The following is a 12,129-nucleotide window of genomic DNA, read 5'->3' on the forward strand; positions in this document are numbered from 1 at the left end:
TGTGCTCCACACTTGCCACTAGAGATGGAAAGGACTGAACCTGAGAACCCCCCTGTATCCACTCATCCCAACTGGACATCACTGCCAAGCCAGCTGAAGGGCACAACCTTCAGGCCAGGAGAGATCATCCATCCCAGTTGCCCTGTGGTACAGAGCCATAGGAGAGTTCAGGCTCCTGCCCCAAACCTGAAGGAGGCTCTGGGAGTCCCATGCCCCTGCAGCAATGCTTCAGCATGCTGGCACCCTACTGTCCAGGGCTGGGGGCACATGAAGGTCATGTTTCAGTTCCTCCCCAGATGTGAGCAAACTGCTGAAGTCAGGCTCAAACAACAGTCTCTAATTCTTTAAAAAGTGTATTTGTATGTATTCACAGTATTTACAGATATACACACAGTAATGGAAAGAGTTTGAAAGACCAGGACAATAGCAGAAACAGCTTAAGGCTGAGGAGCAGTCTCACTTTCCAGGCTCCATTCCCCATTGAGATAATTCCATCTAACCCCAACCAAGACTTCTTTGAAGAAGCAAAATGCCTGTACATCAAGAAGGGGAGAGTAAGCATGTCTGAATAACTCTTATATTCTGCTGTTCCTTCCTACAGTGCCAGCACCTAGGCCCAGAAAAAAAATAAACCACACTTGAAAAAAAGAAAAAAAAACACATTTCAAAACCTTACCACAGACCTGTTTGTTCTTAGGTTAACCAACAGCTATCCAGTCTCCTTGCCTGGCTTTAAAGACAGCAACTGCTAAGACTTGTTCTCCAGCCTGCTCAAGCTGCAGAATTTTTGTTAAGGAGACTCCCCTGAAAGATGCAAATTTCAGTTGGAAGTTACTTCACTTTAATCCTGCATATTAACCATTAAAAAAAATATACCTATTACTTAACCTTTAAACAATGTATCAAAATAAAAAAGCCAAAGTTTATGTTTTATTAAGGCTTTTAGAAAAGGACAGTGTACTTGTTCCGTTCATCCCTGCATTTGCTGAAATAGGCAGTTACAGATCACTTCTCAAGTCCTTGGCCATTTCCCTATTGCATGTTCAGATTCCACCTCGCTCTACTTGGATGCGTTTCTAGCAGAAAATCCTTCCTATTTGAAAGCCTCACATGTTTAAAGGAGTGAAGGTCCCATCAGCACTCATTTCTGCTCACTCCCTTACTCCCTGTAAGGGCAACAGATCTTTCCAGTTCTTGTAGTTCCATAATTATGAATATAAAAAGTATAATTTGCTCATATCTGCTCATATCATCTCATCTTGGAAGGTTAAAAAAAAAAAATCATGCTATTGCATGCAGCAGACTAACAAGAAGTACATGCTTCAGCACAGTAGGCAGTGTGCAACTCTTTACATTTTTGTTTGTGGAAGAAGTTGCACAAAGCCTGCTGGTGTTAAACATCCAAAAGGTAAGAACATCCAGGTGTGCAATATACAGTGAAAGCCTGGCTCCTGGCAGATCCTCCCTTGCAGGAAAATCACATACATATTTTAGATACTTAGTACTGCTTTCCCTCATGTCAGCAGCTCTAGAGAACAGGTCCAGTCCAGCCAGGTAAAGGAGACACACAGCTTCCCTCTCTCAACTGCAGTATCCTTGAAGAAAAATACCCAAGATTCACAGTCAAATTGAAGGATGAAATGTAGCCAGGCAGAGAGGATAAAAATCAAAAGAAGGTCTCCCTGACACATCCTTGTTCAGTATTTCGTTTGTTGGTCAACATCTGTGGCACAGAAGTACTCAAGATTGTGGGCACAGGAAGAGACTACAGAATACTTCTCAAGTTCAGAGGGATGGGACTGGGAGATTTCTACATATCCAGAGTCAGTTGAATTAAGGAAAAAAAAAAAACCTTCAACTTCGTTTATGGTATCAAATATACTTCACAGCAAGGTTGCTGCAACTCAGCAGTCTGTGCTGGTGCCTCACGGAGGCCAGAAGAACACTCTCAGCTGCATTTCCAGTTCTCTTTCTCATCAGCGTCTGGGTGGGTGCGCAGTGAATCCTAATGCAGGGAAAACAAAATACAGGAGATTTCTGATTTGCAGCTTCTCTTTCTTCCACTTTAGTCCTTACTGTGAGAGGAGGATCAAAGAATGCCAGCTGTCCCTTTCACCCACACGGCCAGGAGTGCTATACGATCCCAAAACCACAGAAGGTATTTTGTCACTGAGAGATGCCCCAACATATTCCTGCCCCATAGTTTCATCTCTCTTGCCCCTACAAGATTTAACTTCAATGACCTTACTTAGGAATAAAAAGGAGCACCTCAGCCCAGGCATCTATCATCCTGGTTGCACAAGGCATTCTACTGGGACAGGAATTTTCTTTACCTGGGTTTGAAGTTGGTGACGTTTCAGCTGTCTATAGAACTGCAGCACTGTAGGATCAGCTCTCACTACTTTTGGGTCAAAATCCAGAACACGGAGACCTGCAAGGCTGCGGGCTCGGGACAGGGCTACATAGGCCTGCCCACTTTCAAAGACACGAGACAGGGAAATTTCCACAGAATCTAAAGACATGCCCTATCAAAGAGAGGGAGAAATCAGTTGCACAGAAAAACACACACAAAAAAAACCCCAAAGCACAGAACACCATGTCATAGCAATACTAACATACCCTATGAATTTGTCAGAAGTTACCATCCACAGTGTACAAGCTTGATAAGAAAGGTGGCCTCTTGTTTAAGTAAAAGATGGGAACCAGTAAAACAAAAAAGAGCAGTTTCCTGATGATTAAGTTGCTATAAGACAAGGGAGATACTTTCAGTATCTAAAAAGAGACTGTAAGAAAGATGGGGACAGATTCTTAGCAGGGTCTGTTTTAATAGGACAAGGGGAAACTTCAAAACTAATAGAAGAGAAACATAAATCAGATAAGAAAAAAAGTTGTGCATTTCTCATTTTTGGAACACAGGTGATGAGGGTGTCCACAAAAAGGGTGATGAGGCAGTGGAACATGTTGCCCAGAGAGATGGTGAACGCCTCATCCCTGGAAACATTCATGAGCAGGCTGGACGGGGCTCTGAGCACCTGAAGAAGCTGCAGCTATCCCTGCCCATTACAGAGGATTTGGACTAGATGGCCTTTAAGAGTCCCTTCCAACTCAAATGATATGATGATTTTAGGAGCCTGCTATTGTGTGAAACTGCACAAACTCCATGCACTCAACACAGTAGGGAAAGAAATCCCACTGTTTTCATGCATAGTAATTAAGTGGAGGAGAAGTCAGTTTCAAGGAGTCCTCAGACGGACCACCTGAGAGAGACTTTGGGTTAGAAACAGCAAACTATCCCAAGAGGCAGCAGAATTTACAACACAGCTTGGGAACAAGCTTACAGGTCTTCTATAGAGGAGTGTTTATCAAAGTGTATGAATTATTCTGGAAAAATGGGAAATGTGCTATGTACATTGGGGAAAAAAAGCCAGCACACCTATGAAAGTCCAGCTCAAACAGAACAGCTGTAAATCCAGCTTCCTCAGGTACACAAAGCAAGCTGCAGGATCATCAGTGCTGATGACTAATACAGAAACAGTCCTGACCAGCCCACAGCAGTAACTACTGCTGCTTTCCAGTCCAGCACCAGCTGTGTAGATGACAGCACCATTATGGAAACTCCACAAAGTGATAGCAACACCACTGTCTGCCAGACTACAGTTACAGACAATTATCATGAACAGAAGAGATGCAGTCTTCCTTTCAACAGTGGATACACAACCTAGAGCTTTTCTACAACTTTTTCCTCCAGTTTTACCAGCAATCTAAGCATCCCCAGAAGATAAGGCTTATGATACTATAAAAGACTATAGACAGTTGTGGAAATGCACTCACCTGGCTCTTGTGAATGGAAATGGCCCATGCCAATTTTAGGGGCAACTGTTGGCGACTCAGATGAATTCCTGATGGCCCTTTGAAGAGCCACCTCTCCAATTTGATAACTCGAGTGACTCCACAGAGAAACCTCACCTTGGGCAGCCCTGTGAAAATGGGAATAGAAGGACAATAAGAGCACGTTCCTGGCATTCATCAGCAGGAAGCCAGAAGATTTAAGAACAGGTTTTCCTCTTCCTCACACTAGTATTTCATGAATTTTAGGGCTGTGTTAAAAAAAAAAAAAATCCCATATCAAAACAGAACAACCCACCCCACTCACTAAGTAGGATGTTCTGAAACGACATTTGGGACACAAAGGAGAATTACATTCAGCTAATTTATCAGTTGAGATACCTTCTCTGTAACAGAACAGTGTTCTCTGAGGAAAATAAAACAACAACACACCACAACTTGATTCAGCAACACAGAAATAAATGCAGATAAGTATACATATCTGATCAACAAAGAAAACAAACATAGGATGCCTTACATGCACCACATCACATGACAGCCCAGGAGAACCACTAACATTTTGTTACAGAGAAGATCTGTTCTCTGCTTTCCTTTAGTAAAGGAAATTAACAAGTTATCAGCACAGCAGTAATATTTTTAAAATAAAGTTTACTTTACCCTTCTGTTCAGTTTCAAATCCTACAACAACTCCTCGTGCTCCATTCACCAGCCCTTGAGACACATCCAGATTCTTAGCTAGCATCACCTACAGAGTAAAAGGAGAGGAGAAGGCAAATCTCTCAGTGTGTTGGCTTTTGAGTATGTTCAGCCTCTTTCAGCTAAGCGTCTAGCCAGAATGCATAAGCATAGACATATCATTCTATTGCAGACTGAAGCACAATCTCTAATTTAACTGAAGCTCCTCCACAGCCTTCCCTTCCTAGGATTCCCAACTACAAAATTCTCAGTACTGAATGCTTTTCACCTGATTTTCTGTCCACAGCTACAACCTCAGATCCAGGGAAGTGATTTTGCCCTCCCAAACGCCAGCAAGCCTAGATGATTGTGTAAGAAGCAGAGGAAAACCTTCCCAAGGCAAAGCATCACCCATCACCCAAGATGATGCTTCTTTGACACAATCCTGCATCCTTCCCGCGCTGACAGCCTCAGATCACAGCAAGATAACCAGTAGAGCACCTTTGGCAATCTTATGCCTTACTCTTACAGGTCAGAAAGACTGCTGTACTCAAGGCTGAGACAAGCAAGAAGTCTATGTTCTGCTTCTGGGCCTGGTAAGAAATATATGTCTAAGTCACTGTGGTCACTGTGGTCCACAGGACACATAGTTGTGCTCAAACCAAGTCAACCCTCTGCTTGGGTTGCGAGCAAGAAGGATACTGAGATCAGACTTATCTGGCCAGTCTAATGTTGGCTTGGCATGGTTGCTCCATGCAGAATCTGTATTTTACAAATTGATCTATTATATATATATAGCTATTATACCTTCATTTTTCTTATGTCATTTGATCTGCTGTTCTTTCCCAAACAAACTTGTACATACACTCACCTGAGCTCCAACCTTTAGCTCAACTCTACCACCCACAGGACACTGAGTATCAATTAACTTCACTAGCATCGGGTCACTGTCCAAAGCCTCAAAAGCGTGCAAATCTCCTATGAAGGAAAAAAAAAAAAAAAAGCAGTGGCCAATTACAACTACAAGACATAAGCTACATGATATTTGCAGGAGACTCAGCATTTATTTTTTGCAGCAATTTCTCTTATAGTGACCGAGGAGAATGGATATTGAGAGTCTTAGGTGCAAGCTTGGCACACCGAGCAGCAGAAAGCTCACTGCTACCTCCTTTCCAAACATAATGGCCAGAGCATTAGAAGGCTTGGAAATTAAGGACCAGCACTAAGCAGTATCTGACCAACTACCATTTCAAGCATATGACCAGTTTTACACCAGATCTGCAAAGAGGACTAAGGAGGAATCTTTGGGCCAAATGGGCCAGAAATGAAATAACCCTCAACTCAAACAGTGTCTCGTTTAGTGCATGGACTTTCTGAGATTCTATGGAAGGAAGAAGCAGAGGTATGGATGCAGTATCCACCACACCTCACAGAAAGCAATCAGCTCACCGACAAACAGTAAGGTATATTTAAAAGGGGAAAAAATTTTCCCGGGCAGCTCAAGTCCAACACATACAGCTCATGCTGTGACAAAACATCACCTCCTCCTGTCACCACGGTGCTCCCACTCCCAGCTCAGCCCTGAAGCCAGCAGCTTTCTGCACAGAATTCACCTGAAAGCTGCCGCAAGCGTCTTTCATTAGTCAGTTCTACATCATCGTTGTGGGTGCAGAGCCGTGTAGCCAGGATCCCCTCGCGCTCAGATCTGTTAGTAGCTGTCTGTGTCAGCAGACTGATAACCTCCTCTGTGCACCTGGTGACCAGGAAGAAGGCATTGTTATTTGAAGTGATCAGGGCTGGGTCTTGAGCAGCAGTGACTTCTACAGAGCCACATCAGGTTTTAAAGCTCTGGTCTCTAGAGAGAACAGTGGACAAAAGTAACTACAGAAAGTGCAAGAGTATGTGCCAGCCCATCCCCGGCCCAACATCCCTTGCACTCTCTATCAGAAGTTGCAAAGGGACACTCTAGAAAGGGTTTCTTCCTTACCTAGCACCATATCAGACCTCCTTACACTGCCTAAGGCATTCATAGCTACTCCCCCCAGCCACAAATCCCTCACAGAACATGAGGGAGAGGTGAGCAATGGCTCCATCAGCAGGGAACAGGGCTTCGAAACAGAGCTGAGTTCCTGCTCACCTGCCTAAACGGACTGCACTCAGCAGCGAAATGAAGGTCTTATCTGTCTGTCTTCGCACTTCCGTCAGCTCCATGTTTATGTGGATGCATTTCCTCCAGCTTTTTGCCTGGTAAATCATTCTCTTGTTAAGTAAGAAAATGCAAATTTTGGAGGATAAGCTTAGGGACAGCTTTGTACCTGGAAGCAGAATGTGGTTTCTTCATTAGCCTTGCAAACTGGGGGCAACTGCAAGAAGTCCCCACAGATGATGAGCTGAATTCCTCCAAAAGGCTCATCTCGTTTTCTTACTGCTCTGAAAGGAAAGGAAGAGACCTTCTGAATGTCCTCCAGGGCCTGAGCAAATTCAAGTCTCAGAAGTTATTTCTCAGCCTGCCAGCAGGTTCTATCACCCTCATTAAAAGACTGCAATTCTTAGCTGTGTCAGAAGAGTTAAAGTAATTAATCAATATTATTACAAGACATTCATTTGTCTTTGTCTATCCAATCAAAGCACCACTGCCAGTCTTTGTGATTCAGTGGCTGTTATAATACAGCTGCCTCTTGCTCCTTGCTGTTCAGACAGTGTTCACATGGAGTCAGAAAGCACAGGGATTTGAAATGCATCTTGGAGTTACAGTAAACACAGCAAGCTTAATTGAGGTAGCAACAGAGAACTGATAAGAACAGCATAAATAGACAACTGTGTCCTGGACTCAGCTCTATGGATGGAAACTACAACCAGAACAGACACAGCTGGGAGGATGGAAATGCAATCAAAACCCATCTCATAAGAAAAGCTCTGTCCTAATGCTGGCTGTGGTTTCAGACTTCTCTCCAGACTTATGCCAATGGCTGCCTTGTATCCAGCAACAAAACCATAGGAAGGAAGCAACCTGAAAGCGCAGGGAAATTCATTTCTGTTGTTTGAACTGACAACCACTCACCTTGCCACTGCCTCCAGCTTGTCAAAGAACTTGCCATCCACCATGGAGATCTCATCGATAATTAAGCGCTGGCAGGCCAGCCAGTGCTGCCGCACCCCAGGTCTCTCCGCCAGCTGGATGCACTGTTCCAGCGGAGCCTTCCCAGAGCCTATACCTGCCAAGGGAGAAGCAAACTCTGAGAAGTTCCAAACTGTTTGGGATGAGAGCAGAAGCCCCCAGCTCCTTGCTGCCTGGCCAAATATTACCTGCGAAGGCATGGAGTGTGGTGCCACCGATGTGGCAAGCTGCCACTCCAGTGCTGGCTGTAGCATAGGTGCTGTTTGGAGGGAGGGAGCCCACGATCTTCTTCAGCAGGAATGACTTCCCAGTCCCTGGGAGAGATAGAGAGCACTGCTTTTAGCAAGGTGTCACAGGGCTGCAGGGGACCATCACCTCAGGGATGCAGAGAGTAGCAGCTTGGCACTGAGGTCTTGAACCAAACCCACCTGCACAGCCAGTGAAGAAGACACTCTTCCCGCTGCGCACAGCACCCAGCACTGCCTCCTGCTCCACTGACAGCCGGGCAGGAGGCCGCCTCTCTGCACGGAGCACCTGTGGGATAGAAGCACGACAGGCCCTTTGGGAAGAACTGAATCATGGAATCATACAGATGGGAAAAGACTTCTGATAGCACCCAGTCCAACCCCACCCACTATGCCAACTGACCACAGCCCTCAGTGCCACATCTCCACAGTTCTGCAACAACTCCAGGGACAACGTGACCCTACCACCTGCCTTGGCAACTGTGCCAGCACATCGCTGCTCTTTTGGAGAAGTAGTTTTTCCTAATATCCAACCTGAGCCTCCCCTGGCACAACTTAAGGCCATCACCCTCCATCCTATCACTGTTACCGGAGAGAAGAGGCTGACTCCCACCTCACCGCAAGCTCCTCTCAGGGCATTGTAGAGTAATGAGGAGGCTCAGAGGAGACCTTAACTCCAGTTCCCTCAGCCACTCCCAGTAACATTTGTGCTCCAAACCCTTCACAGCTCCTTTGCCCTTCCCTGGGCACACTCTAGGGCCTCGAGGCGTTTCTCGTATCGAGGGGCCCAGAACACAGCACTCGAGGTGCAGCCGAGCACAGGATGTCGACCGCCTCCCATCCCTTCTGGCGGTACTGATTCACGTTCAGCCGCCGTCAGCTCACACCCGTGGGTCCTTTCCCCGCCGCCCTCCCCTCCCGGAGCCTCACCTCCGCCGGCCGCTCCCCGCCGCTCCGGTCCCGCTCAGGGTCACGCCGCAGGTCGCGCTCCTGCAGCGGGCTGATAACGGAGAAGGCGGGCGGCGGGCGGCCCAGCAGCCGGGGCTGGCGCGGCGCACCCCGCGGCCCGGCGGCCAACTTGAGCTTCAGGAGGCGGAAGAAGCGGCGCAGGGCGTCGGGTGGGCAGTCGGAGAGCAGCACCTGGGCGCCGCCCGGGCTCACCCGCACCGCCGCGCGGCCCTCCCCCACGAAACGCGTGAAAAGCCGCACGGCGTCGCCTCCCAGCGCGAAGCTGAAAGCCGCCGCCTCTCCCCCGCCGCCGGCCACGCGCAGCACCGGCTGTCGCAGCTCGTCGCGGCCCAGCAGCACCAGTGCGCCCCGCAGCACGCGGCGCAAAGGGCCCGCGCCCCCCGGCAGCGGCCGCTCCACGACAGCGGTGCAGCGCAGCTCTGCGTCCCCCATCGCGGCTCTGCCGGGTTGCTCCGCCGCCCGTTCAAACTCGCCGCGTGGAGCCGCCGTCCAATCAGCGCCGGGAGCTTTAATTCGACAGCCAATAGGAGACGAGAGAGGAAACCGGCGAAGGAAGCGGGCGTGCGGCTAGCCCGCTCAATCAGGAGCGCCGGGCGGCGCCACGTGACGCGTTGCCGGGCAGCGGGACGCGGTGCGGCGCCATGGCCGCTCGCGGCGGGGAAAAGGAGCCGCCGGACGCCGTGCACCTGAACCGGCTGCTGTGCGAGCGCGTGCGCAAGGAGCTGCGCTGCCAGCGGCTGCACACCGAGCACAGCATCAACCCGTTGAGGCGCGGTGAGCGGCCGCCTCCTGGGGAAGGGGGAAGAACGAGGCTGGGGCGGGCACTAATCAAGAACCGGTAGCCGGGTTGATGTAAACGCACGCTGAAGCCCTTCGCCCGCATCGCTTCTCTTCCAGTTCACACGGTCACTCAGAAGCCCATGTCTTGGCACGACAACATCGAGGAGCCTGCGGATGGTGAGTGGCGATAAGCACGAGAAAATGACCCTCGCCCTCCGACTGCCAGCGTTGGGGATGGATGGTGTTGTCCCATCCTGACGCGTGGCCCCAGGACCTTCGAGTTTTGTCATGTTTCATTTATATTCGTGTCTCTTAACCCACAGCCAAGTTTCTGAATATTATTCATCAAGCAGCACTGGAGCCAACGAAGAAATATTCAGAGCCACAAACAGAGAGCCAGGAAATAGGCTGGAACACAATGCCTCTGGTGAGTACGGTGTGTGACTCAGGCTGAGCCCAGTGCCCAGAAAGGTATTGGTGCAAGAAAATAATCTGTGGCAAATACAGAAAACAGGAATGGCTCCAATGTTCACAGGCAGCAAGCTTATCAAGTTAAGATCTAAGAGGACTCTTCCCCCTGGTGAAGCCTTGTCCATGTAGAAGCAATAGTCTTGCTCTGCAGAACTTGCATACAAAATATCTGCAAGGATGACAACAAGGACAGTTTGATCAGCTAAATGCCAAGCTGGGGGTCAGGGCTGCTCATTAAGCATTCAGCATTGAGCTACAGTGAACAATGCCAAGTGACACAGACAAGCACTGCAAAAAAAGTCTGCTACATCTTTCAAACAAATTGAAAGCAGAACTAAGTTGATAATCAGTTCAGCATATCTGAGACAGAATATACCAACTGAAGGTTCATTTGGAGAAACGTGAATAAGCAGGATGGATAATCTTACTAACAAGGTGACATCATTCATATCTGTGACACAAAGAGCTGTGACAGTAACTGAGTTTGTAGATTAGCATTTCCAGAAAGGCAAATGAGGGGTTCATTAATTTTGGCCAGTTACAAAGAACTAAAATAAGTAAGAATCTTCTGCAGATTTTCATATTACTCCGAGTAAAGTAGTTACTCATGACAGATAGCCCAGGAGGGCTTAGATAATGTCAGTAGGATTAGCCTGGCAGGAAAGATACAATACAAGTGAAGGGAAGTGAGTTTACAGTAAAGACTCCTAAAGCTGCTTCCAAAATTGAGTTCTCCCTTTTCACCAGGTTCTCGTGCAATGTAACTGTGAACAGTATAGCACATCCCTCTTTTCAAAAGGGACTACAACCAATTCTAGGAAAAGCACGTGCTTCTCCAGTTTATAGTAATTGCTTTCCAGATTGACACGGACCGCACTGATCGCAGACTCTTCTTCCCACGCCGGAGAACTGAGATCACTGAACAAATGGCTGCCACGGGGCACCTGAAGAAGTAGTAGAAGCTGCAGCAGCAGAGCCACACAACATAGAATGAAGTAGCTAGTGCCATCTAATGCGTTAGACCAGGGTTGTTAGTAGGTGAGTATGGATTTTTGGCAAGAGAAGATTGAAAAAAAAAAAAAAAAAAAAAAAAAAAAAAGTGAGGATAGAATCCTTGTCTGTCCCGATTTGCAGCCTTACAGAAATAAAACTGTTTGTAAGACTGCTGCATTTGTCTTCTTATTGTGTCGGAAACGGCGGGAGAAAAAACACGACCAAGGGCTTGATCAAACTTTCTCACCCTTTAATCAGAAGGCACTGTTATTTATTACAGCGTATAATGAGGCTAATACATATTGCAAAAGGCGAGCTCCTAATAAAAGATTACTAATGGCAAGTGATGTAGCATTAGTTTGCTTAGCAAGCCAGCAGCCTAGTTTGTTAAGGGTAGATAGAGCTTTGGCACTGGCTACCCCAGGAGTTAACAGAGAAGAAAAGAACCTCTGTTCAAAATTCCAAAAGTCAGCGTTTGGGTCGCATTCTTTAGTGAAGGCATGAGCCATACGCTTGTGCCTTCTAAGCTGACGGTGTTGTAATACCATTGACGTAGTGGGGGCCAACAGTGACAATCGACCTAAGGTACAAGGCCCACCCCTCAATCTGGATGGTACACTAGGCCACGCTCGGTCGCCACAAATCAAGAATATCCCCGGCGGAAGCTGGATGGGTGAGTTTGACAATCTTGATATGTTAGGACTAGTATAGTTGCACCAGGCAGATGCATTTCGATAAGCAGAGAGAGAGGAGTTGACGACCACAGAATGGTTGACGGGGCTGGCTGTTGCAATACTGCTCCAATTAAAAAAGATACACCAGTCGGCCCGTATAGACCCTAATAATTCTAGCTCCTCAGGCTCCAAATCGGCGGGTGGGAAATACGGTATAAATGAATCCCACCCATCAGCGTACGATCGTGGGTCTGTGCTATTACAGGGGAGGGCTGATGGGGGACAAGGCAAAGATTCTAAGGGTATTCCGACCAAACACGTAGAAAATGGGTTACTTGGAGAAGACATAGCAAGGCAC

The 12,129-nt window shown here is 47.5% G+C and overlaps 2 protein-coding genes across 2 annotated transcripts; one reads left to right on the top strand and one right to left on the bottom strand.

Moving 5' to 3' along the window:
• Window positions 1-335: 335 nt before the first annotated feature.
• PIF1 (PIF1 5'-to-3' DNA helicase) lies at window positions 336-9,285 on the bottom strand. Its single transcript, XM_042873353.1, has 12 exons — window positions 8,815-9,285; window positions 8,068-8,173; window positions 7,828-7,953; window positions 7,583-7,736; window positions 6,837-6,951; window positions 6,659-6,765; window positions 6,135-6,274; window positions 5,393-5,499; window positions 4,504-4,591; window positions 3,832-3,977; window positions 2,334-2,525; window positions 336-2,005 (listed from the first exon to the last, which is right to left on the bottom strand). Exons 1-12 carry the CDS (start codon window positions 9,283-9,285, stop codon window positions 1,949-1,951), a joined length of 1,809 nt encoding a protein of 602 aa, XP_042729287.1. The 3' UTR covers window positions 336-1,948.
• A 209-nt stretch (window positions 9,286-9,494) lies between these two features.
• On the top strand, window positions 9,495-11,163 carry FAM183A (family with sequence similarity 183 member A). Its single transcript, XM_042873356.1, has 4 exons — window positions 9,495-9,627; window positions 9,751-9,810; window positions 9,957-10,060; window positions 10,965-11,163. The coding sequence occupies exons 1-4, from the start codon at window positions 9,495-9,497 to the stop codon at window positions 11,058-11,060; spliced, it is 393 nt and encodes a 130-aa protein (XP_042729290.1). The 3' UTR covers window positions 11,061-11,163.
• The last annotated feature ends 966 nt before the right edge of the window (window positions 11,164-12,129 follow it).

This window comes from Lagopus leucura, unplaced genomic scaffold, assembly GCF_019238085.1.
Source record: "Lagopus leucura isolate 7727_CA_CO unplaced genomic scaffold, USGS_WTPT01 Super-Scaffold_100009, whole genome shotgun sequence".
In the NCBI taxonomy this organism is placed as follows: domain Eukaryota; kingdom Metazoa; phylum Chordata; class Aves; order Galliformes; family Phasianidae; genus Lagopus; species Lagopus leucura.